Source organism: Dipodomys spectabilis, unplaced genomic scaffold, assembly GCF_019054845.1.
Source record: "Dipodomys spectabilis isolate Male_0828 unplaced genomic scaffold, ASM1905484v1 ptg000163l, whole genome shotgun sequence".
NCBI classification, from domain to species: Eukaryota; Metazoa; Chordata; class Mammalia; order Rodentia; family Heteromyidae; genus Dipodomys; species Dipodomys spectabilis.
This window is the reverse complement of record NW_024870840.1, coordinates 7,979,734-8,006,191: the sequence shown is the minus strand read 5'-3', so window position 1 is coordinate 8,006,191 and position 26,458 is coordinate 7,979,734. Positions and strand designations below refer to the sequence as shown.

Genomic DNA, 26,458 nt, shown 5'->3' with positions numbered 1-26,458 from the left:
CCTCCCCCCACCACCAAAGTTGTAAAGTTCGTTTTCGACATAACGACTTGTACGTCTCATTGTTGCAATGGGTCCACCTGTATCCCTATTTAAACGATTTGTTTTTTCCCTTCCCCTCCACAAATTATAACAACATCAAATACAGTGAAAGCAGGGGTTATACCGTGGGGGAGGGACATACAAAGCAACAAAGAAATAATCTTATAAATGTGTTAGAAACAATCACATGAAAGAAAAAAAAAACATTTGAATACATATCTTAGGGTTCATTTCCCTAACATCAACTTAACTGACCTTTTCTGCTTGACTCAGACATATACTAGTTATTGCAAATAAGGGAAACCATGGGTCAACTATATTCTTAAAAATAGTTGCTTTGGGGGCTGGGAAGGTAGCTCAGCGGTAGAGTGCATGCCTTGCAAGCATGAGGCCCTGGGTTCGATTCCTCAGCACCACATAAACAGAAAAAGCCGGAAGTGGTGCTGTGGCTCCAGTGGTAGAGCACTAGCCTTGAGCTGAAGAGCTGAGGGACAGTGCCCAGACCCAGAGTTCAGGCCCCATGACAGGCAAAAAAAAAAAAAATAGTTGCTTTGTTAAAATCTATGTCATGACCTTTTTATTCCAATTAAAAACAGTTCCTTGCCTCCTCCTTCTCAATAATTATAGTCTTAAGTCTTCAAGGTCCTACCAAATAAAAACCCAAGATGGAGTCATATTCGTTTCAGATTATGTCAATATAGTGAACTATGCTTCCAGATGAGCACTGCAGAAAAGAAAACAGAGAAGTAGAAACACCAGAATGGAATCTTTGGAATGAGCATCTATGGGATGAATATGGATCAATTCCATAGTGCAGTATTTTAAATGAGTCTCAATGGCTCCCAGACCTATCTTAAAGGACGACCACCAATTTAATTTTGCTAGTGTGATGAAAGCGTGGTGCAAGTGCACATTTTGGGTTTTTCTCAGATGTGCAGTTCTGCTCTAAACTGCTGAAGCATTAGCAGCATGCATTTCCATTGTGCACCACAGCTTTTAGTTTGGGGTCTGTTCATATTATTTTAGAAATGCTATTTTCTAAAATAAACAAGTAACCCAAATTTTTTGCAGGTGATTGTAGCAATTGAGTTATGGTATGAGTATATATGATGAAGTTATTATATCATAATATTTAAAATCTGGAACAAGGAACAAAAATAAAAATTTATTAGAAATCTCCAAAATATGATGGAAAATGTAAGGTCTTAGCCTATTTCCACTATTATCACACGAGTTTGTTTCATGCTAATGAATTCCTAAAAGTGAGCTCAGAAATGTTGCAGACTCAGTAATGTTAAACGAAAAAAAAACTATTTTCAGAAACAAGAGGTTAAAATAAAATCACTTAAAACTGGAACAAGAGGGCAAATACAAAATGATCTTCACAAACTGCATAATCTTTTTTTGGGGTCCGGTCGTGGGGCCTGAACTCTGGGCCTGGGTGCTGTCCCTCAGCTCTTCAGCTCAAGGCTAGTGTTCTACCACTTGAGCCACAGCGCCACTTCCAGCTTTTTTTTTTTTTTTCTTTGCTTATGTGGTGCTGAGGAATCAAACCCAGGGCCTCAGGCATGCAAGGCAAGCGCTCTACCACTGAGCCAACTTCCCAGCCCCAAACTGCATAATCTTTCAGTTAACTAAGACTGTGGCAATGCTGTTGAGTAAAAGTATTTAAGAAAATAAACTCGAGGGAAGAGGTGACATTGTCCACAATAAAATGTACTCTTTACCTGAGTTATATAACTATAACCATCTGTACATCACCTTTATAACAACAATAATATATATAAGTTGAAAAAATAATCATAATAATAAAAAAGAAACATTACTTTTGGAAGAGGGTTATTTTGAGATAGGGTTGACTTATTTTTGTGGTTTTTACTTAAAATAGACCTTGTCATCTATGTTATTTGGCAATAAAATCACAAGAAAGAACCCTCTTCACTGGCGATTAATAATTACCACACAGAATTTTTGTTCGTAATGCCAGTCTGAGAAGACAGTATTGTTATCTAATGCTATTCCTCTAATTTCAAAAGGACTAACCAACTATTTGTTGCTATTAGATAGGCCCACATAAGAAAGACATTAATCTTGGTGAACACAGGATGTATGGCCAGGCTCAGGTTATCTTCATCTTCTTACTCTTGATGTTCCAGGAATGATGCGAGAGTTTAGGTTGGTTCTAGGATAGGCCCAGGGGCCTGGTTTGATCTGGGATCCCTGGGACCATACCTAGAACAAACCCAAACAAAACCAAACTCCTTGGAAGTGCTTTCAGCTTGGGCTGGCTTCTGGGCTTTTCACCCACACGGACCTCCAGGGCTGTCCCAGAATAATACACCAGCCTTTCAGTGATGAGTGTGACATTTCTGAAGCCCCCCAGACTGCTACATACTAGTGCTGTGCCCAAGGAAGCATTATTTAAGCCATAGTATGAACAGAAGGTACAACTGTGACAAAAGTGTGGAAAATATTTCAGTTTAGAAATAGAAGTTCCTTAAGAATTTAGTTGGGAAGGGAAAAAAGAATATACAGTTGTAAAAAGCATGCTTTAATTTTAGGGGGAAAATCAACAATAGACTAATTTGTAGGTATCAACCTTTAGGAATTCTTACAAAAGTGAAAAATCTAAAGTTCAAAATAGCAAAATTACCTTACCCTAAGAAATTCTTAAGTATAAATGAGAGGAAATATTCCTACAAATCATAACTTATACTACTTTCATTTTTGAAGATACATATTCAAAAGTATACACAGCTTAGATAGCAATCTATTCCAATATGTTGCAAATTGCATTTCAAGATAAAACTATTTTCACTGCTGAAAGGCTAAGATAGATTAAAATGTACTTTTTTTTTTTTTTGGTTGTGGGGATTGAACTCTGGGCCTGGGCGCTGTCCCTGCACTCTTCATCTCAAGGTGAGCGCTCTACCGCTTGAGCCACAGCGCCACTTCCATTTTTCTAGTGGTTTATTGGAGGTAAGAGTTTCACGGGCTTTCCTTTCCAGGCTGGCTTTGAACAGTGATCCTCAGATCGCAGCCTCCTGAGTAGCTAGGATTACAGGTGTGAGCCACCGGCACCCAGCTAAAAATGTTCATTATTTTGAAGATGTCGTGTGCATGTAAAACTTATTATACATTATAATATATGCATAAAATAGATTCTTCTTGCTAAACTTTTCCATGTATCATTTTTGAAGTAAACTGTACTCAAAGAGAAACTTTCTCTTGTAGCACTAACCCACATTTGCATTGTGACTATCACTCCTGTAATGAGTCTTAACTCAATCCATACAATGGTTTTGGCATTTTTTTGATTATTATTATAACAACTCTCTTCCATTAGCATGTATACTTGAAAGCTATAGGTAACTTGTAACATGGTCAGAAAATATACTTACCTGTCTGTACGTGATGGAATCATTTAGTAACCATATAGTTACTAAAAAACACAGTATGCATGTTGGTAAAAATGAACTGTTTGCTGCTATGATAGCCACATCTACACAGATTTGAATTTCACTTGAAAATATAACATGCAAATTATGTTTATTTTCATTCAAGAAAAAAATATCTTTGCTTAATAATTTCACATACTCAATGACCATTTAAGTATGCCAAATACACAGTGATACTCTGCCATTCAAATTTCAAGATAGTTCTTTCAGTATCATTAGATCCAACAGTAATAACTTATTGTCAACTTTTAAAGTACATTTCCTTTATTTTATTTTATTGCTGATCCTGGGGCTTGAACTCAGGGTTTAGGCACTGTCCCTGGGCTTCTTTGTGCTCAAAGCTAGTGCTCTACCACTTCAGCCACAGTGTAATCCTCAGGATCTCCCGAGTAGCTATGATTACAGGCATGAGCCAACAGCACCCAGCTTAGTACATTTTCTTTAGCTGAATGAAAACAAAGGCACTATTTTGAAAGTAGCATATTAAAAATTCTTTATAGTATAGTTGCATAGAGTCTATAAACTTTTTTCTCAGGTCTCTGTGATGATAATAAATGCTTTATTTTTCCAGGGCTTAATCTACTTCATGCCTTGGAAATGAAGACACACCTCCTTTGAAAACTGAAGAAATCTTACCAACTAGTATCTGATTCAAATACAAAAATACATGCAAAATGCTAACTCAAATGGACTGGTTTTAATCAGAGCCAAAGAATTGTGGTATAGAATAACTTAAGGGAAGTATGGAAACAAAATGGTTAACATTGTGTTATAGAATAATCATTCTTCTATTTGGTAAACAGGTATCTAACCCAGTAATTTCACTGGATTAAAGAGAGTAATGTAACAGGTGCTGGGTAATAGATACCACAAAAAATCATGCACTAAGTAAACTTCTTCAGGTTTTTCTGCTTCATCTTTTTACTCTTACCTGGTAGACAGTTCTAACAAGTTTAGTCATCTGGTCTCCAAACCCAAAGCAGATCAGAAGACACACTATGAAGGTGGAGAAAGGCTACTGCTGTTCGTTACAAACTCACTTAAGCAATGATATAAATGGAGAATCAGAACAACTATCAAAAGCAAAACTAAAACAGGTCTAGCAGAATGGAGCCATTTTAGTACAGGAACAAATAGTTCTTAGAGTTTAATTAGTTCATTAGGGCATAATAACAAACATTAATAGTGTTAATTTTAATATCAAAGGACTAAGCTATATATATTAAGAAAATAGCAAATCTGTAAGTTTTAGACTTCCTTTAGAAGTAAGTACAAAATATTTTAATGTTGGAAGTTTAAGTTCAACAGAAAACGGATTTCTAAAAAGAGTAATTTTTCAAATGGCCAAGTTAGTCAGTTCTTAGTAATATTTGCCTTGTTTAGCAAATTTTATTACAGAACTAAGCAAACCAAAGAACATTAAACTGTCCAACAGATATCACAAAATCCACATGCTTTACTGACAGAAAAAGCCCTCAGCTTTGTTTCAGACTACTTACTCTTGGTTTAGACAATTCTAGCAAGCTTGCAATCTGGTTTCTCAGTCCATAGCAGATTAGAAGCAGCACATTAAGGACCTACTGCAGGAGGCAGGCACACAAGACAGCAGCAAAAATGACAGCTGATTACAGGGAAAAATAGAGAAACTGTGAAAAAACAGACAAAATTCAGAAAGCAAAGCAATGTGAAGTCATAGAGCAGAGGGGCACAGACACTATGCATCTGAGCATCCCCGAGGGGACTAGATCACCCAGCGAGAGGAGGTGATATTCTTAAAAGGTTAACTATGTTCTGTATACCTTAGCAAAAAAAAAAAAAACCTAAAAAAAAAGAATATTCACTTAGTTATTAAAATGTTAAACTCAATGACTAAATGGACTTGTCTCTATTACCTAAAAAATTAATTGATTCAAGTTAGTTATCTATCGATAATGATAGGATGGGTGAATGAACCTAAGCAATACTTTTCTGTATCTTGCTAAAACATTTGTCGCTTCATTTTTTAATCTGACATGAACTGCAAAGATATATTCTCTTTAACAAAATTGGTAAAATGACTCTGCCTGGTTGTCATTCATATAGCATGTTATCTATGCAATTTCAAACACTGACTTAGCTGAGCTAAACCACAGCCTTAGGGTACATAGTTCATGTATCCTTGCTTTATTTGGATACACAAAACAATATACTAGGATAAAATCAAATGAGCTGAACTTATCTTCTCATTTCTAAAAATTTGACAAAAGGTTTCTTATTTTACACAGGATAAAACTAGTCCCCAGAGAAAAATGAAATCCAGGGTCCTAGGAGGTTTCTAGTTAACATTCTATGGACTTACAACTTTTGAAGTGGAACAGATATCAATTCTTTTACTGCTTTAACATTAACCTTTGTATCTTTTAAGAAGATACAAAGAATACAAAGATACTAGTTGAGAAAACTGATTTAAATTTTTTAACCTATTTTACAAATTTTAACCAAATCTTGCCTTTCAGTCTTAAATGTTTATTTCCTTTCTAAACATCTGAGAAGAAATTACCAATATCATTTAACAGTTTCTCTGGGGAAACTCCCCTTGACCTGTTCAGTTTGGCTGTACTCCTAACTTTGGAATGAAGAGTCTAGGACTTAAACTCCAGCCTATCCTTATGTAATCAAGTCTGACACAGTTCTTCAATAATATTCTTAGTAATCTGCCTTATGTGTCTCCTGATTTGCTTGTATCCAGTATTTAAGAATTCAAACTTGAGTTAATGTTTCAATTCCTAATGAAATAGATTCGGATACAGTGAGCTCAAATTACTCTAGTGAAGATTTAACCCATAAAGTGATATAAACACACAAACTTGGTAAATAAGCAATCAAAGACCAGCAAGAGTCTAGCCCTAGACATGCCAGTGAGGTAGGGTTCTGACAGAAACAGAGGAAAAGGACTTAAGACATAACAGATGCCAGAGGTCAAGTACTGCCATGATTTTACAAAGAATCTTCCTTGGAGTATGAGGTTTGTCCTGGTAAAACAAATTATGGCAATGTTTGTATTAAAAGCTGTCAGAATGCTACTCCTAAGAAGAATTTGAAAAGCAGAAGTTTTCCCAACAAAATGTTCTTCCCATAAGGCTTCACTTACAGTTCCAAGCTGATTGTATTACGATTTCAGCAATAAATATTTTCATGACACTAAGTACTAGCTAGCCAAATAAAGCAGATCAGACTGGCAGGTTGGGAATTTTTATCTATCTATCTATCTATCTATCTATCTATCTATCTATCTATCTATCTATCTATCTATCTATCTATCTATTTATTGTCAGTCACGGGGCTTGAACTCTGGGCTTGAGTGCTGTCCCTCAGCTCTTCAGCTCAAGGCTAGCGCTCTAACAATTGAGCTACAGCACCACTTCTGGTTTTCTGGTGGTTTATTGGTGAAAAGAGTTTCACAGACTTTCCTGCCTGGGCTGGCTTGAACTGTGATCCTCAGATCTCAGCCTCCTGAGCAGCTAGGATTACAGGCATGAGCCACTGGCGCCCAGCCAGGTTGGGAATTTATGAGCAAAATAATTTAGTCTTTCAGGGCTAAAAATTCCTACCTCAGAGAGTACTGAATAAAACTGATAAAACCTTATAAAGATTTTCCCCCCAGTTTTTCTTATGTGAGGTTATATGGTGAGAGTTTACCAAATTTTCCATAATTGAATTTTCCAAATTCAAGGAAAGATGGAGTTGGCAAACTAAATAAGTAATTTAAACAAGAAAGCAAATATTGTTATCTAGGGAAACAGATGGCATTTATAACACAAGAAGATTCTTTTTTTTCCCCCTTAAAATTGAGCTGTTTCTGTGTTGCTAAGTCTAACCTAAGATACTGCTCCTAAGATGATAATTATGTTAAGTCCCAGAATTTTAGCAAAAGACAAAAATCACTTAAGCTACAAATGAGCTCTATTATTCATATCAAGCAGAAGCTTTTCCTCAGGATAAACAATAGAGGAAACAAAACACCATACCTTTAGTTTGTCAATTTACTCACTAACAGTGATAAATTGCAGGAATCTGAATGTGTAAAGACAACCTAAAATCATGTAATTTCCTTTTTAAAACAGCAACATAAATTTAATTATTCCTACATTTCTTCCCAAGGAATGTCTATAAACCATGTTAGTGTACAGGAGCTATAGGTTTCAAAACCAGTACATTAATGAAAATGTAACCACAACACAAAACAAATAAGATTGGTCAAAGCAGTCTCTTTTAAGAGGTAATTTGTAAATGAAATTCTAGAGAAATAATAATACTTTCCAAGCAGCTGACAGGAGCTTCCCTGAATCTCATGAAGGTGAGTACAGCTAGAAAATAGCAGCACCGTCACCTGCCTGTGGCAATGATGCATTAGCAAACAGATACAAAGAGCTTTCTTAAGGTGGGGGGGGGGGTCTTTGAATGTGAGGATCTCACTTGGACATCACTGCTTTCAGTTGCTACAGGAACGAAAAGAAATTTGAAATGGTAGTTCTTCAGGTGGTACAAAGTTCTCTTTTAAGATTGTAGGACACCTAAAAGTGAATTACTGAATACATATATGATCAAGGAAATATATAACCCAAATACTTTTGAAACTAGTTTTAAGTTCCAAATCCCAGCACACATCAATTGTATGAATTAAGTATTTTATTCAGAACCTGTATCTTTAAGACTGGTATAAACAAAAATAAAATACAAACAATTATTATTGACATAATGGCTGCAGTTGTTAACTGCAAGGATACAGTAAAAAGGAGTCATACTAAATGTTAATGTTCTTGCAAGAGAATTATCCCGGTTACCTTATGGTAGCAAATCCTGGCAAGAAATGATAACTTCATTTCTTATTAAAAGTACTTAAAGAATTATCAAGATCATCAGTTGTGCCACATTAAAATAGCTGTTTATTCAAAAAGAGCCCTTACCTTTCTTATTTTCTAAAAGACCATCCATATACAGGTAACTACTAATTTTAGATCAGTTGTTCAAACCAGGGTTCTTTCTGTAAATTCACATCTTAGCTTTAGATATAGTAAACTTACACTCATTTTCCCTTTCCAGTCTTGAGGCTAAAACACTTTGTAATAGGAACAATCTAAAATGACTTCATCTTGATTCTCACTTTTCTTCTACTTCATTTTCACTTTCTTCAATTACTGGTTCTTCCTCCTCATCTCCAAAAGTCTGTTCTTGCATGGTGGTGAAGGACAGAGATCTAGCGGCCACTTCTGCAGCGAGGCCAGCAGTAAAGGTAAATTCTGGTGACAGCTGTAGCCGTGCCAACCTCTGCTTAATGGAGGGCTCTGGTGAGTCTCTGGGATGTGAAGGGGCAGTGGCCAGGCCGCCACTACTGGCCTGCTGTAGTTCATGCTCACTCTTACACTGGTAGTACATTCTTTCTGCAACTCCTTCAAGGACGACCTCATTTGCTGCGGCGTCTTTGTTTTGACATTCTACAGGGTCCTCAAATACATACTCAGTCCTACTTATCTCATTGTCGGCTGTGGAAGGTTTACTACTATCTTCATCAGTATCGTTTTTATCGACTTCTCCAATATCTGAAGTCATAGATGTTTCTGAATTACTTATGGGTTCCACTGGGTCTACAGGAGACAGGGTTTTCAACACAGCTTCAAAGAAAAAGGAAAGAAAAGGAAAGAAAAGAAAAAAGAAAAATAATAACTAAGGACTCAGCAATGATTTTTAAACTCCCAACAGATTTTTTTCTTAAAGAGAACAATAAATAAAAGCTTAATAAAACTTCCTAGTAAAATGAATATAAATTTATAAATTTGGGAAACAATCAGAGATAAAATGCCTAAGTTAGATAAGATGGAGGTTTGCTAGAGATTTTTTAAATGAAAGCAATGGTCTTCAAAGTATAGTCTCTGAACCAACAGGATTGGTCATCGCCCAGGAAGTAGTCAGAAATACAAATTCTAGTGCCTGATCCCAGATTACTGTACTGGAAACTCTGGGACTGGGGGCAAGCTATTTTTGCTAAATCTTCCTCTTGATTCTGATGCACATTCTGAGAGACATTGATGTTAAAGAATGAGCAATGTAGTTTTTACTGCAAAAAGGCCTCAAGTGACCCAGGGATCATATATTATTAAGTACACACACACACACACACACACACACACACACACACACACACACGTTTTTACAAGTTAAAGCAATACGGAAACAAGTTCAACATATAATTAATCTGACTTGCCAACCACCTAGAAGACCCTAATGGAAGCCATATTTCTATACATTTTGCAATGCTACAGAAAAACACAAGTGAAATAAAATCTCATTCAAGATCAACTCTGAACAAAGTACAATCCATAAATAGAATATATATCCATACGGCAGAAGGTTGTCCTTGCAAGGAAAATGAAGTTTTATTTAGCCCCTCTTGATGTTAGTCTCTCCTCCCAGCATGAGGGGTTAGTACAAAACAATCTATTATGAAGCATGACGGAGGGAAAAAGTGCTTCTTGAAGATCTCGCGTGTGCTTAAAAAAATATTTGTAAAACGTGTCCACTTCCAAGAACTAACTCCACTAGAGAAGCAGCAACCACAGAAAAAAAAATGGCCACAGCAGGTTCCAGTGTAGAGTTTCCCTCTCTAATTCCATTCGGACTTTACCCCTGTAGGCAGAGATGAAAACAACTCTGGAAGATGTACTGGAAATTTTCATGGGAAAAGCATTTTATGGTATCAGCAAATTTTTACTTTTACAAATGACACAGCATTATTGCTTTTTAAAGTGCAAACAGTATCAAAAGCACATACCTGAGGATGAAACACATTTCTCCCATGTGCACATTGTATCAATAGGTAATTTTAAAGCTACATGAAGAAAATACTTAACAATAAAAAATACAAGCTTACATCAAATGCTATTTTCAGTATTTATGTACATGTTTAGTCCATAATTCTTCTAGTCCTTAACAAATATAATGCATTAGCATTGGTTGAGAATCGTGATTATTGCTAACTGAGTGGGGAGACAGAATCTGCATAAGGAGAGGCTCAGATGACAAGTGTGTTAGAATGTAAGACTCTAGGAGGGTATACATTTTTGTGCTAAGGATACAAGTAAACAGAGCCTAGCATCTAATGAGCACTCAGTAACTGTGTGTCAAATAACTTGCTGAATGAAAGCTCTGAGAATAATGAAGCCCTTACTTAAGAATTTACAGAGACAATGCCACCCCCAAATCCAAAAACCAAAACAACCTGAACACACAAAAAAAGTAGTGCCTAATACATAATGTCATTCATCTCTAATTTGTGTAGGACCAATATATCAACAAGTATATTGAAGGAACTATTATTTTATTGCTGCTTCTGGGAAGTAATCATTTTCCTTCTCTTCTTGCTGGTTCAAATATCCCTTATAACTCAATGCAGCCTCTATTGTGAGGTTCTACAGAGGTAGGAGAGATGTTGGGACTGAAGCAGAGAATTTACAGAAAACATACTGGTAGAGCAAGCAGCTTGGTAGAGAAGAATGAATGTTAAATGGATCAGTGTGAGTTATCTTCATGAATAAAAATAGAAGATTTGTGGAAATGCATTCTAACCAGAACATTTTAAGGTTGAAGACAATATTTTCATTAGAAACAGTAGGTAGTTAATGAAATGTTGGGCTTCTGTGATGGAGAAGCTAATACAATAAGAGACCATTATAAGTTTTAGGACAGAGTCGTTATCAGTATGCTGTCTGAGAAAAGTCTGGAAAGTTTGTAGGATAGCTTAGAAAAAAGGGTACTGAAATGGAAGTCAGCTGAGAGACTATTTTAGTTGCAGACTTAAGTTATAAAATGGGTCAATGAGAAGAAAAAGGAAAGATAAAGGCAAGAAATGTAGAGAGGACAGGAGAGACAAGAAAGGCTTATAGAAGAACACTGAGGAGCGTTCAGAATGGTTATCTACTAGTGTGAGATATAAAGACAGGCAACTGATTTTGAAGGTCCATAAAGATCCTCTAAAATGGAAGGGACTCACATAATCATAGGAATTAATTCAACAAGGAATGAGCTAGGTCAGTCTTGCCAAGTATCAAGCTTCTCCTCATCCTTTCCTGTTTAACATGAAGTGTGACTAAAGAAAGGAGGTGTGAGTAACAGTTTAAGGCTAATTTTTGGTATTATCAGCCACTCAAGCATGTCCAAATTTGAGGATGGAGATGATGTATTCTTCATCCCATCTATAATGCAGTCAAATCACTTAAGCAAACCTAAGGCATGGCTAACTGGCCTAGGTCTTAATTCTTTTCAAAAGTAAGCACATAATTATTTATTAATTTTGTCCTTCATGAGGTTCTTTTAATATAGTGAACAGAGTTTATAATCTCAAAATCATTGTTTTATTATTATTCTTTGTTGTTACATAGCTCAGGGTGGCCTTGAATTAATGATTCTTATTCATTAACCTTCACAGTACTGGGATGACAGGCTTGATCCACCAATACCTAGCTCAAATTATTCAACTTAAATTCAACTCTGAAACAAATTTAATAAAAAATAAAATAACTGGCAAAAGAGCATGATTTCATATCTATATATTCTTCATATTTGCTTTTAGATGATAAAGTACTATGCTTTCTGATGGACCTAGAAGTGTACAGTTGAAATAAGATTCATGGCTCAGAAAACAAAGAATCTCCTTCATTGAAATATGCATTGGCTCTGAAGTTGGAACTTACCGTGATCACTAAACAGGAGCTGCTTCCATTTCTGCCTTTCTGCCTCTGAAGCCTTAAATCCCAGCACAGACTTTAATTCCTGAAGCACCCTCTTGGATTCTTCCTGCTCACGCTTTTGTCTCTCTTTGTCTTCTTGAGACAAGTAATAAAAATCATCCTTTCTGAAGTCACTGTCTATATCTATATCATCTACATAAGCTTCTAGTTCCTGAAAATGAATAGCAGAAAAAGCACTTCAATTTAAACAGTTTTTCTACTAGCATCCACTTCATTGTAGCTACTCATCTCTAAGATAAAAACATGATGAGTTACTCTTGGCACAGGTTATCATAGTACAGATAGAGTATGTATGTTGTGTGTGGGTGGGGGGGGTAATCACAAACATACCTATGATAAAACCTTCAAGAAGGTTCAGTTAACATTAACAGTGTCGTGAACAATTTCTATGGCTGTTTTTCTACTTTGATAACATACTATAAATATAGTCAACATTAAGGTATTTGCTATGCCAATTCCAACCAAAACTGGAAGGGCTTCAAATCTGGGGATGTGGTTAGGCATATTCTTCTTACAGTAAACTCTGGTTCTTTTTGATTTCCCAGGAAGTTCCTAGGATTAGAGAGCATGTCATCTTATGGTCCTCCATGTCTCCAAGAAAAGGCAGGGTATTTCTTACCCAGCTGTCCTTGCAGGTAAGGCTCAGGCAAATGCAAAGGGATCCTCTAATCTGAAATGCCTGCACCTGATCTGACTCAGACCCTCGTGATAATAGTGACAGGCACCTTGAGGAAGGACAATGGCAGATCAAGTTTCCAGAGGAATTGGTTCTGAAGCTACTTTTTACTACTGTCCTAGCAACTCAACAAGTCTCTACTGGAACAGTTCTTTGGAGTGGTAGCGTTTGTTTGCTGGAGACTGGTTCAAGCCTGCTTACCTGACTCTTCAAAATGATCTGTAAGTCATTTAATGACTTTAAACAAATGATGTACTACACTAGGGTTAAGTTCCCATTTGCAAAGAAGAGTACCAAGTAGATAATATAAACTAAGGAGAAGAAAAATTTCAGGAATGAGGAAAATAAATCTGTCAATAATAAATGCATTCATTAAAATTTTATTCTTTAAAATATAGAGCCAGGCATGGTATTATTCAACTATAATCCTGGCATTTGATAGCTAATGCAGGAAGATTGAGACTCTGAGGCCAGCCTGGGCTACAAAGTAAAATGAACGAATTAGGTAATTAATTAAGCATTATTAAAGTATATAATACATGCAGTCAAGTGCTCAAATATTAAGTATACAGGATTTTTATGTATGTATACATACTGGTAAGTATTACCTAGAACCAAGATAAAAACACATCCAGCATTCCACTTAGCTTTTATTATATCTCATCACTTTTAAAAGCCTATATAAAATTGAAAAAAATCAGATATAAATTCTGCTGGTGGGCTGGATAATTCAGATGCAAGACACTGAGAATTAATGCTCTGATAGGAATTTTCAGTATTGCATTCAAATTTTGCAGCTCATTAGAAACAAATTCAGCAAGTTACCTGACAATTGTCCATTTGATAATGATTTATATAATTTAAAACAAAGGTGGAAAAACTCTGTATGTAAAAACTCTGTATGTACCAGAAGGTACTTGCCACCCTTACCTGTTCCTCAGGGATGGGGTCTTTGTCTGCAATGTGTAGAGCAGGCGGGATCACAGGAGTGGTGATGCAGTGTGAGTTCTCACATGCCACTTCAGGTTTGCCTGCAAGGGAGAAGGGCATTGAAAAAGGGTGAGAAATGTTAAACATGCAACAAAAACACTCCTGCTTCTAATCCATTGTTAGCTTCATAGTCCAACTTGTTCCTACTAAAACGTTTTAATTTATGAGTGGAAAAGACAACAAAGTTAACAGTAATATGAGTAGATTTTAATTTACGTTAAAACTCTTAGAGGACCTGGTTTTCTGCCTTCTTTGCCTTAAGCAAAATATTTTGTTCACATCATAGAAATAGTTTTAATACCTAGCACTATTCTTCCTCACACAAAAAAATAAAAATCAGTCTTTTTTTTGGTACCAGTTCTGGAGCTTGAACTCAGGGCCAGGGCACTATTCTTGAGCCTCTCTGTGCTCAAGGCTAGCACTCTACCACTTGAGCCACAGTGCCACTTCCAGATTTTTCTGTCTTTGTGGTGCTGAGGAATCAAACCCAGGGCTTTCATGCATACTAGGCAAGCACTCTACCAATAAGCCACATTCCCACTCCCCCAAATCAGTCTTATACTGATGATATTTTAACTGGAGAAATGGGGCTGGAGAATCCAACTCTTTCTGTATTTGTACCTCCCTTCTCGGTGAGTAGTTTGGCTCTCATCTTTAGAATATTTACTTAAGTCATTCCCTTTATATGTGACTAACCACAACTTCATAAGCCACACTGCTGAGAGTTCTTCCCATCTTTTAGCCCCAGCTTGCTTTGGCCACACTAGCCCATGCCTATCAAGGGTCTCTTCCATCCCTTGTCCTTTTTAAGTAGAGTGCTGAATGAAAGGTAGAGAGTAGGATTAGTTATTAGTGTGATTCACAGTTATTACATATATAGACAGACACATATGGAAATAGACCTGGATTGTACCTATATGTACACACAAACTTTGTAGCTCCATCCTTACAATGAGATAGTGTAAAAGCAATTATAAGCTAGACACTAGTGGCTCAAACCTGTAATCCTAGCTAGTCAAAGTGCTGAGATCTGATGGTCGTGGTTCAAAGCCAGCAAAAAACTCTGTGAGACTCTTATCTCCAACTAACCACCAAAAAGCTGGAAGTGGAGTTGTGGTGAGTGGTAGAGTGCTAGCCTTGAGTACAGTGCCCAGGCCCTGAGTTCAAGTCCCAGAACCAGCATACACACACACACACACACACACACACACACACACACACACACACACACACACACACACACACACACACACACACACACACACACACACACACACAGCAATTATATATTTTATCCCACAGCAGTAAACATATGTAACACTAAAGATCTTGGTTTCTAAATGCCACTCTCCAATAAAAGGGTTGAAGGTTTCATATAGACAAGGCTGATATCAGACTGAAGCTAAGAAAGCAAGGAAGTGCTCAAATAATAATGTTGGTACAAATCAGCTGACACCTCAGTTTGAGAAACAAAGAACATTATAGTAATGACTTAGCATTCACCAAATAAATCAGAATCCATGTTTTTACTGGTCTAAATATGAAAAGAGGGATCTAAGTAAGTATACATTTTACCTTACAGTAGACTGCCAAGGTATAAAAGGAAAAATGGAATTAGAACATTACCAATTGGCAACCAACATAGTAATAAAATTCAAGCTAAAACAAACCCAAGTGAGCTGGGGGGGGGGGGGGGAATAGGTCAGCCCAGGCAGTTAGTGAGATCCCATTTCCAACAATAAGTTGAATATACACCTGTCAGCTACTCAGAAGTGGAGCCTAGTGGCTCACGTCTGTAATCCTAGCTACTCAGAAGGCTGAGATTTGAGGATTGAGGTTCAAAGCCAGGCCAGGCAGGAAAATCCATGATACTCTCATCTCCAACAAACGACTCAGAAAAAAGACAGAAGTGCCACTGTGGCTCAAGTGGTAGAGCACTAACCTTGAGCAAAAGCTGAGGAACAGTGCCCAGGACCAGAGTTCAAGTCCCAGGACCAGCAAAAACAAAAACAAAAACAAAAAGTGGCAGTTCAGTTCTGCTCAGGCATAAATTTGAGACCCCATTTGAAAAATACATAAAACAAAACAGACTGGCAACAGGGCTCAAGTAGCAGAGTACCTGCATAGTGAGTATAAGGCTCTGAGCTCAATCCCCAGAACATGAGCGGGTTTTATTTGCTTAAAAAGTTAACTTTGAGTATACTATAAGTTTAGACAATATTAACTTCTGCTGCCTCTTTGTAATTCATACCTCCCTATTTCCAACTCCTAGTAATAACTAGTCTGTTTAGTGTTTCTTTGACATTTTAAAAATGCCATGTACATGAAGTAAGAAGTATGAAGTAGTTTGGGTCTGGCTTCTTTCATCTAGCATAATGCATCAGAGATTGAGATAAAAATTCATCCTGGGCTGGTGCCTGTGGCTCACACCAGTAATCCTAGCTACTCAGGAGGCTGAGATCTGAAGATAGCAGTTCAAAGCCAGCCAGGGCAGGAAAGTCAGTGAGAATCTTATTTCCAATAAACCACTCAGAAAACTGGAAGTGGCGCTGTGGCTCAGTGGTAGAGTGCTAGCCTTGAGCTGAAGAGCTGAGTTACAGCACCCAGTTCCCAGAGTTCAAGCCCCATGACTGACAAAAAAAAAAAAAAATCCTGTTGCCTCCTCCTCCTCCTCCTCTTCTTCTTCTTCCTCTTCCTCTTCTTCTTTTGGTGTTGATCACGGGCTTACATTTAGGGTAATAAAAGAATGAATATAACCAAGCATAGTGATCCTATGGACTATTATTCTGTAATAAAAGGGGTGATACAGTCAGGTTACAGTGGTTCATGCTCATAATCTTTGCTACTCATAATTTTAGCTGTGTTTTTTCCTGCTCAGCTTTTTGTTCTTGGCTGGCTCTCTAGGAATTCAGCCATGTTTCCCATCTGGCAAAGCTGGTTAATTGGAGTCTCATGAACTTTTCTGTGCTGGCTGCCTTTGAACCTCAATCCTCAGACCTCAGCTTCCTGAGTAGCTAAGATTATGGGCATGAGTCACCAGAACCTGACTGGATCACTCCTTTTACTGCAGAAGAGTATTCGATTGGATCATTATGCTTGGCTAAATTCGTTCTTTTAATACCCTAAATATACGTTTCTGGAACTCTTAATGATAAAAAAATACTATTAAAAGTCATCCTTTCATTTCAGTTTTTTATTATTATTAAGGTGTTGTACAGAGGGGTTATCATTTCTTAAGTCAGGTAATGAGTACATTTTTTTTTTTTGGACAATGCACCACATGCTTTGTTTTCTCCAAGCCCAAACTCTTATCCCTGCCTACGAATTGTATAGTTCATTTTTAATATAGTGTCTACTGAATCATTTCAGTTTCTTTTTAGAAAGATTTACTGAATGCTCAAACTGTAATTGTTTTATATGAAAATATAAGCCAACATTTGAATTCAATGACAACTTTTAAACATAAATTTAACAGGTTTTATCTGTTTACTTTAGTAATCTAAGATTGATTTTGTGAAGCCTACTACCAGACTGGAATGAGTTTGTTTAATGAATATGTGCTAAAGATAGCTCCAAAGGTACCTTTTTTGTCTGTTTTTCTTCGTAACAGTTTGTCCACCTGAGAAATGGCCTCTTCCCAGCAACTGTTGCTTGCTTGAACATGGGGCTCAATCAACTTTAGTTTCTGTTCTAGAACCTGATAGGCCTCTGATACTGGCTCTTGTGTTTCTTTAGTATAAACAAGCTTTTCAAGTTCATCTTCAAGAATTATTACCCTGGATAATAGAGAAAAAAAACATATTTAAAAATATATAATGGAAAATTGTAAGTATCATCTATGTATTTTAAAAATACGCTTATAAACTAAAAATGCTCCAGAGATAATTAGTGATCTATACCCTTAAAAATGATTTAATGGGGTAGCTCACGCCTGTAATCCTAGCTACTCAGAAGGCAGATTGGGAGGACTCAGATTAGAAGTCAGCCAGGGCAACAAAGTCTGTGAGACCCCATGTCAACAACAACAAAAAAGCCAGGAGCTGTTGTGTGTGCTTGTCATTACAGTTATGAGGAAAGTGTAAAAAGGAGGTCCTAGGCCAGCCAGGGTATAATAAAAAGTAACTGAATCAGAAGGCTGAGCTCCGAAGATCATGGTTTGAAGCCAGCCCAGGCAGGAAAGTCTGTGAGACTCTTTATTTCCAATTAACCAGAAAACCAGAAGTGGTCCAAAGAGGTAGAGCACTAACCTTGAGCAGAAAGAGCTTAGGGATAGCGCCCAAACCCTGAGTTCAAACCGCATGCCAACAATATATTTTATTATTTTATTAAAAATATCTTAAAAAGGATCAGGGCACCAGTGGCTCATACCTATAATGCTGGCTACTCAAGAGGCTAAGATCTGAGGATCACAGTTCAAAGCATGCCTGGGTTGGAAAGTCTGTGAGACTCTTTTCTCCAATAAACTACTCAGAAAAAGCCCAAAGTGGTGCTGTTGTTCAAGTGGTAGAATGCTAGCCTTGAGCACAAAAGCTCTGGAACAGCCGCTAGGCCCTGAGTGTAAGCCCTAGGATCAGCACCATATATATATATATATATATATATATATATATATGGAAAAATATGCTTATATAAAAAGTGAGGAATACCATGTTAGATGAAACATGGCAAAAAGTCATTTGTATAATTTGGCAGGACAGAAAACAGCAACTTTCTGTAAGCTGCTTCATTTGAAGCACCTATATTTGGAAACCAGTTAAGATTATCAGTTAAGTATAAAAGTGAATACATAAATATATGCCTTGTGTGTATGTGTGTAGGGGGGACTGGGGCTTGAGAATTGCTTAATTTTTTTTTCTCTTAAAGCCCTACCACTTACATCACACTTTTACTTCTGACTTTTTGCTTGTTAATAATAGAAGATAAGAGTGTTTTGACTTTGTCTGCCAACTGGCTTCTAACCACAATCCTCACATATGTCTCTCTTTTTCCTTTTTTGTCCATTGTGGGGACCTCTACCACTTGAGCCACAGCGCTACATCCAGCTTTTTCTGCTTATGTGGTACTGAGGGATCGAACCCAGGGCCTCATTCATGTGAGGCAAGCACTCTACCACTGAGCCACCTTCCCAGTCCTTGCATGTCTCTTAATATGGTAGTGTACTCTCTTGAGTGGGGATGGCTAGTGTCTCATACCCAAGTACAGGCAAGAGGTAAGAGGATCCTGCAGAGGCACCAAGTGGGAACAGCAACTGAGCAAAAGAAGAGACTCAAAAAGGTTTCAAAGTATAAGATATAAAACCATTTTTTAGGAGGTATAGCTCAAATGCTAGAGCTCTTTCCTACTGTACATACATACCATACACACAAAAAGGCATTAAAAAAATAACATGTTTCAAAGTGGTATGTATGAACTAAGTATGGTAATAAACACCTACAATACCAGCACTCTGAAGGCTGAGGCAGGAAGCTCTTAAGTTCAAGGCCAAGATTCGCTAGTGAATTCAAGGCCCACTTAAGCTATACAGGAAGACCTTATCTCTAAAGTAGTGTATAGAAGCAATATTGAGAAAATCATATGATAATTTGTGACTGGTATACTTTTTTTTTTTTGAAGGTCGTGGGGCTTGAACTCTGGGCCTGGGCGCTGTCCCTCAGCTCTTCAGCTCAAGGTGAGCGCTCTACCACTTGAGCTACAGTGCCACTTCCGGTTTTCTGGTGGTTTATTGGAGATAGGAGTCTCACGGTCTCTCCTGCCCAGGCTGGCTTTGAACCACGATCCTCAGATCTCAGCCTCCTGAGTAGCTAGGATTACAGGCGTGAGCCACCAGCGCCCGGCCTGGTATACTTTTTGATTAAAGTATTTGGAAAGTCAATGTATAGTAGCATATATAGACTACTTTTTTTTTGCTGGTCCTAGGGTAGGAACTCAGGACTTGGGTGCAGACTTTTAGCTTCTTTTGCTCAAGGCTTGCACTCTACCACTTGAGTCACAGCTCCACTTTTTGGCTTTTCTTTTGTAATTTATTGGAGTCTCGAGTCTCACAGACTTTCCTGCCTGGGATAGCTTTGAACAGCAATCCTCAGATCTCAGCCTCTTGAGTAGCTAGGATTACAGGTATGAGCCACCAGTGCCCAGCTAGACTATTATTTTAAAACAAGACACTTCTTCACGTAACTCACAATTCCTGTCTGAGGTACAAAGCTCTTTTTATTTGTATTCATGTCCATGGAGGATATCTCACTTTTTTCCCTAAGCCATTTTCCTTTACTGTAATGCAATCAATACGTCTGGTATATTTCTGATTCTATTGCCAGAAACTCTGGTTTTGACAAATGCAACTTCTCTATTGAAATTTCCTTTTTCCCTGATGATAATCTAATTTTTGCCATCTATTTAAACAAAAATGGCCTTATCTCCCATATTCCTCGCTAAAAGGTGGGTTAACATCCATCTGTTACATTACATCAGCAGACCGAGGAAGTGGAGCTATGGCACAAGTTACAGAACAGCAGATATGAATCACTGCAACACCTTCATCTCAGGGTCTCTTCATTTTCCCCAGGCTGTAACCTTTATTTGAGCCTATCCTACCATACTTATCCTAGGCCCGTGAAGTTATAGGAAACATCTTTCTTCTCAAAATATTCTTTTTTTTTTTGGTAATAGGGCTTGAACTCTGGGCCTGGGCCTTGTCCCTCAGCTCTTCAGCTCAAGGCTAGTGCTCTAACACTTGAGCCACAGCACCACTTTTGGTTTTTCTAGTGGTTTTTTATTGGAGCTAAGAGTCTCATGGACTTTCCTGTCCAGGCTGGCTTTGAACTGTGATCCTCAGATCTCAGCCTCCTGTGTAGCTAGGATTACAGGCGTGAGCCACTGGTGTCCAGCTCAAAATATTCTTTTGACCTTAAATTTTTTTGACCTTAAATTTTTATCCTTGCACATCTTATCTTCATTCTTCTTACAACTCACTTTCTATTTTACTGATATGTCAGAAATGTATCTTACAACATTAACTGCTGCCCTTTGTTCTTCTTCTTGTCTGGTCTTCTGGGACAAGTAAATTAACTATAATCTTGTCAACTCAGTAAATTCCTAAGACCCTCTTGCTTCCCAACACGATAAGAACCCAAGCATCCAATTGATCTAACTTTGACTAACTTAAAAAAAAAAAAGCTGCATCAGAATGATTGTGTTAGGTATTTTATATTTCGACTCCATTTTCTTTTCTTTATTTTTGGGGGGGATTAAACTCAGGGCTGTGCCAAGTGCTCTACAACTTGAGCTTCCTCTCCCTTCTAGCTCAATAAAAATAAATGAAAATACTATATTTTCAATTGGTAAAGATACACTGAAATGAGATAAAAATGTGGAAACTATGGCTCAGTACTAAAAATATAAAGTAGAAGATCAAGAAATGCAAACTGTGTACCCTAGCTTTTACAGTTCAACTAAGCCTCCAAAAACTTGCCCTGTATTAGAGAAAACTTTCCAAATCTGTTGCAAAAACAGAAAACTTTTTACTCGTCTGGTGCATATGACGATACCTTCTGTACTGCTTTAGGACTGGCAAGTACTTCTCTCAAGACTGCTTGTTCCAGTTTTAAGTCCTACCTTAAGAGCGTTCTATTTCATAATGTCTCCATTTGAGCTTCAGAGACAATGAACATCTGCTTCTGTCTTGACTTTCTAGGTTTTCTGTTGAAATCAGGAAATGTAAAAACTATAAATGTTCTCCAAAATTAGAGTTCTTACAAATCATGGTTCATCTGCTAGATCCATGGCTATCACCCACCATTCAGGCTGCATGCCTCAACTTTGTTTATTCTTTCTAGCTAGGACCTAGCTGTCAACAATGGTACCAAGAAGCTTGTGAATCATTGGACCATTCCCTTATATAGCTTCTAAACTTACTCATTCAGTAAGGCTTTCAGATGGAGCTGTAAGCTGCGCACTGCTGTGTGAACATTATTCAGTTCTCTTGACTTCTGCTGAGTTTTGGATAAACGCTGGGGAGCTGATTGGTGCTGAGTTTCAAAGTACCGATAGAATTCATAGCTGCGCTTAAGCTCTTCCAAACAGGCAGAATGAGCATGAGGTAGACCTTGAGTCACATCAGATAAAATACGATGAGGCAAATGTGCTGGAGTAAGCAAGGGCCCCAGTGGTGAATTGGTTGGAGAAAGTAGCAGGGCTAATCGTCTGAAGAACTCTGAACTCTGTGCCATCCAGAGTTGGAACAAAACCTAAAAAACAAATCAACATAGAGGGGTAAGAAGTGGGGGAGGAATAATAAAAGATTTTAGCCAACAATCAAAACAAGCTACAGACTTCTTTATTAAGCAATAAAGAAACATCTTAACTTCTAGTTTGGATGTTACACCTTATCCAAAAGAATATAGCTGACCTAATTCTAATTGAGTAAGAAGGTTATACCACATTATGTAGGCATGGCATGTAGGAACTTACGGCCCCAGTTGAGCAGGTAACACCTATATATAATTTAGCCTCTACTATGCTAAATGGGAAGTGTTTATGGAATAAAATACTTATTAGCAACTTCCTTCTTGAGTGAAATTCATATAGAAAGGAAAAACTGTGAGATTAATGTGTGGGCATATGTAAGTCCAAAGAATTAAGTAACTGATTGGTTGAGAGTTTTTGGTTCAAAAATAAGACTATTATTTTGGTCTAGGAACTAGCTAAGTAATTAACACAAAAATCAGTCCAAGAGTGTCCACAGCCCAGGAATGCTAGAACACATGTTTTTGAGAAATACAGCCTGAATCCAGACAGCAAAGGATTCCCTGAATATAGTCCTATCTTAAGATAAGGACAGGAGGAGCTGCTTTAATATGAAAACAGGTAGCAGACAACAAAAACAGGATAGAACTATTTTGGAGAACTTAGATCTCAATTATTCGCAACTATAAGAATGGGCATTATTACGATGGTTTTATTGAATGAATTTTAAAGTTATACAAGTAATGGATTAACTTCACATAAAGCTGTTTTATCGTTAATATTTTAAGTGAGCAAGGTTAGACTTCTAAACTGCTAAAGATACAATATTTTTGAAAATTCTTGAAAATAAGTCAGCTTACTTGTAAGTCTTCTTATCTAATCAAAGTTTGTGACTATAGTGATTTTCTTTATTGTTTTATTTATTTGTTTAGAAAATACTTCTTGAACATCTATGATAGGACAGGCACTATACTGGGTGCTGATAATATATCTGTGAATAAAATAAAAGAACAAGAATCTCTGCTTGGATGAAGCTTCATTCAAGTGCGTATAGGAGGAAGACAGATAATAATGATTAAAAGAATGTTTCTTGGTTGATGGGTTATAGAGACAAGTGCTTCAGAAAAGAACAAGAAGTGTGTGTGTGTGTGTGTGTGTGTGTGTGTGTGTGTGTGTGTGTGAACAGATGTATACATAGGGGGAAGGGGAGAGGAAGGAAGGAATAGAAGGGAAGGGAATTCCCAGAAGATCTCTAAAATGTTACTTGAAAGAACTGGTTCATGGACTCTCACGAGGGAAGAGTTATGGGGCAGGAGCCAAGTGAACTTTGGTAAAATCTGGGAAGTCTGGTTTTCCAGATTCACTTTCTCATTTTGCTTTGCTGCCCACACAACTCAGGATTTAACAAGCTTGAAAAACATACCAAAAATGTAAGAAAGTAAGATATCTTGATTAGTAAACAGATCATTTTTAAAAGGAAATGAAATTCTGTAATTGCTTCTCTCAGTCTTCAAAGAATAACAGCAATTGCCTTTTTAAAGTATCCATTTTATGACAAGTCCTGTTTTAGGTTTTGTAGGTTTTCTAACTTAACATCTTACAAAACAAATATGGTTATTCCTCTTTTATAGGCAAATTTAAGTGGTTTATTCCAGGCCAAATGGTTTCAGTCAGGGCTGAAATATAAATTTACCTCTACTTCAACCTTATTCACTAAGAGAGTTGCTCAGATAGTTTTGTGGGGAAAAAAACCCCCAACTTTTCAATATAGGGTAAAATAGTCATGATATTGAATTGCTGTCCAAAGTCCCACCATTCCAGGATTAACATGTTTAGTTTGTTTTAAAAAAACAGTTATAGTTACACCATCTATATATGATATATTCTGACTATTTTTCTGAAGATAGATGTTCCTATATGCTTTGATAAAATTTTTGTAAAAAAGTCAGAGCTCCTGCATAATGGTTCACATTTGGCTCTATTATGATTCATGAGCCATTTATCTTTTGCTGAGCATTCAAGCAGTATTCCATTTTATACGACTGCATGCATAAAGCTAATCAGCAACTTGGTAATAATAAGGCTTCACTAGTGGAATTACTTATTCAAAGAACAAATCATGTAAAAAGCTCTTTATATGTCAAACTGCATTCTTCAACAAGTAACTTTAGGAAATTGAAGAAAACAGGAAGAAAACTGTTGCAATGGCTTACCTAAGATATAACGGTAACCAGGCATGGTAATGTACACATGTAGTCCTAGCTACTTGGGGATCAGGCAGGAAGATCTCTAGTTCAAGATCAACCTGGGCAATATAGTGGGCCCTTTTCTTAGAAAATAAAATTTAAAAAAGAGAGAGAACAGGATAGACATGGTGGCTAAGATGGGAATGTCAGGAGAGATACAGATAAAAGTAGATGAGTTTAAAATAGGCTTTCTGACTGATGATAATAAAAGGCGATAAAATGAGGGATAAAGAAGGATGGTACTCAGGTTTTTAGCCTAAGTTGGGTGGTGCCATTTACGAAGTAGGGGTAAAATAAGGGTTATAAACAAGACAAGGCAAATTTCAAGGAAAGGGAGTAAAAATACCCCAAGAGAATTAGTTTTTTTTTCCTGCTAGATTGGGTAGTATTAGCAATAGAAATAACTAAATTACACATCCAGCTCCAGAATCAGAGAACAGATACATATTAGAAAAGCTGTAGCATATACAAGTTGATACAGTTAGAAAACCAAAATGGATTTTGATCAATGCTGTCAATTCCACTTCCACTGATTTTCATGGTTATCTAGGGAAGTTTTAAAGGCTAAGAAAGAAAAAAGGACCGCCAAAGTTTTCTAAATATTTGAAAAGGAATTTAAATATTTAAAAACCCTAAAGTTTTCTAAATATTTAAAAAGGAATTTAATACCTTTGTGCTGGCCTATAAAAATGCTCATGTACTTTTACTGCATACATATTTGTCAGTTTTTTGAGACATGGTTTTATGATATAGCCCACGCTAGTCTTAAACTTACAATCCCCCTGTCAACTTCCAGCTGCTGGGATTACAGGTGTGCACATGACTTTTACAACTTACTTTAATTTAGATTTCCCCATGGTATTATATTATTATTATTATTTTGGTCATGGGTCTTAAACTCAGGGCCTGGGTACATCCCTGAGATTTTCTGCTCATAGCTGGCACTCTACCACTTTGAGACACAGTGCCACTTCTGGTTTTCTGATGGTTAACTAGAGATTGGAGTCTCACAGACTTTCCTGCCCAGACTGGTTTTGAACCACACGCCTCAGATCTAAGCCTCCGGAGTATCTGGGATTATAGGCATGAGCCACCAGTGCCAGACCCATAGTATTATTTTTCTTCAGTATTTTTCTAGTGACACCAAAGCAGTTCCTTAATTATAAGTACCACAAATCTCTACCAAATCTACATTACTGAATATATAATTTGTTTCCAATATTTGATACTATAGTAATGTCATAAATACACTTTAGGTGCGTGTCTGATTATTTCCTGAGATAAATCTGTAAGGGTAAAATTGTTGGTAAAGATAAATCCATTGCTAAGGCGAACGACTTTAGTGATGGATTCACTAGTGCAGGAATTCTCCAGATCTTCATTGGATTAATGAATATTAACAATTTCCAACACCCTTGGCAAAATAGTTAATTTATTATTTTCAAAATAAAAATATATTTCTCCAATCATGTACAACATCTATTTTCTATTAAGTTTTATTTATTTATTTTTTAGTCTTCACTACCCGTAATCCCCCAGGGCTGAGATATAATTCAGGTCCTCTTGAATGCTAGCAAAGTAACCTACCAGAGTAAGCCAAACCCTTAGCCCTATAAATTTTAGACACCGTACATTCAAAGGTAAAGAATATCTTTTATATAAAAAGAATTCAAGGGCTGGGAATGTGGCTTAGTGGTAGAATGCTTGCCTAGCATGCAGGAAACCTTAGGTTCAATTCCTCAGCACCACATAGACAGAAAACAGCCGAAAGTGGCACTGTGGCTCAGTGGCAGAGCGCTAGCCTTGAGCAAAAGAAGCTCAGGGACAGTGCCCAGGCCCTGAATTCAAGCCCTAGAATTCAAGTTTTTGCTATAAAACATTGTAATATTTTTACTAATCATATTTATGGTAGTCCAGCATTTGAAATTTATTTTTTATAGTTAATTGTATCCTATTATGGGGATTTTTATTATAGGTACATCTCTTTATATATATATATATATATATATATATATATATATATAT

General features: G+C 37.0%; 2 protein-coding genes across 4 annotated transcripts in view; one reads left to right on the top strand and one right to left on the bottom strand.

Moving 5' to 3' along the window:
* LOC122119312 (uncharacterized protein C3orf20-like) overlaps window positions 1-4,113 on the top strand; it is an 84,369-nt gene extending 80,256 nt beyond the window's left edge. The window contains exon 16 of the mRNA XM_042693387.1: window positions 4,069-4,113. Within this exon, the coding sequence (XP_042549321.1) occupies window positions 4,069-4,075 (7 nt within the window). The 3' untranslated portion in view covers window positions 4,076-4,113. The remainder of the gene's footprint in view (window positions 1-4,068) is intronic.
* A 4,034-nt stretch (window positions 4,114-8,147) lies between these two features.
* Window positions 8,148-26,458, bottom strand: part of Vezt (vezatin, adherens junctions transmembrane protein) — a 53,504-nt gene continuing 35,193 nt past the window's right edge. For all 3 annotated transcript variants that reach the window (XM_042693182.1, XM_042693183.1, XM_042693184.1), the window contains 5 exons: window positions 21,858-22,189; window positions 17,529-17,722; window positions 13,887-13,987; window positions 12,224-12,431; window positions 8,148-9,148 (listed from right to left, as the gene is read on the bottom strand). In XM_042693182.1, the coding sequence (XP_042549116.1) occupies window positions 8,637-9,148; window positions 12,224-12,431; window positions 13,887-13,987; window positions 17,529-17,722; window positions 21,858-22,189 (1,347 nt within the window). In that variant the 3' untranslated portion in view covers window positions 8,148-8,636. The remainder of the gene's footprint in view (window positions 9,149-12,223; window positions 12,432-13,886; window positions 13,988-17,528; window positions 17,723-21,857; window positions 22,190-26,458) is intronic.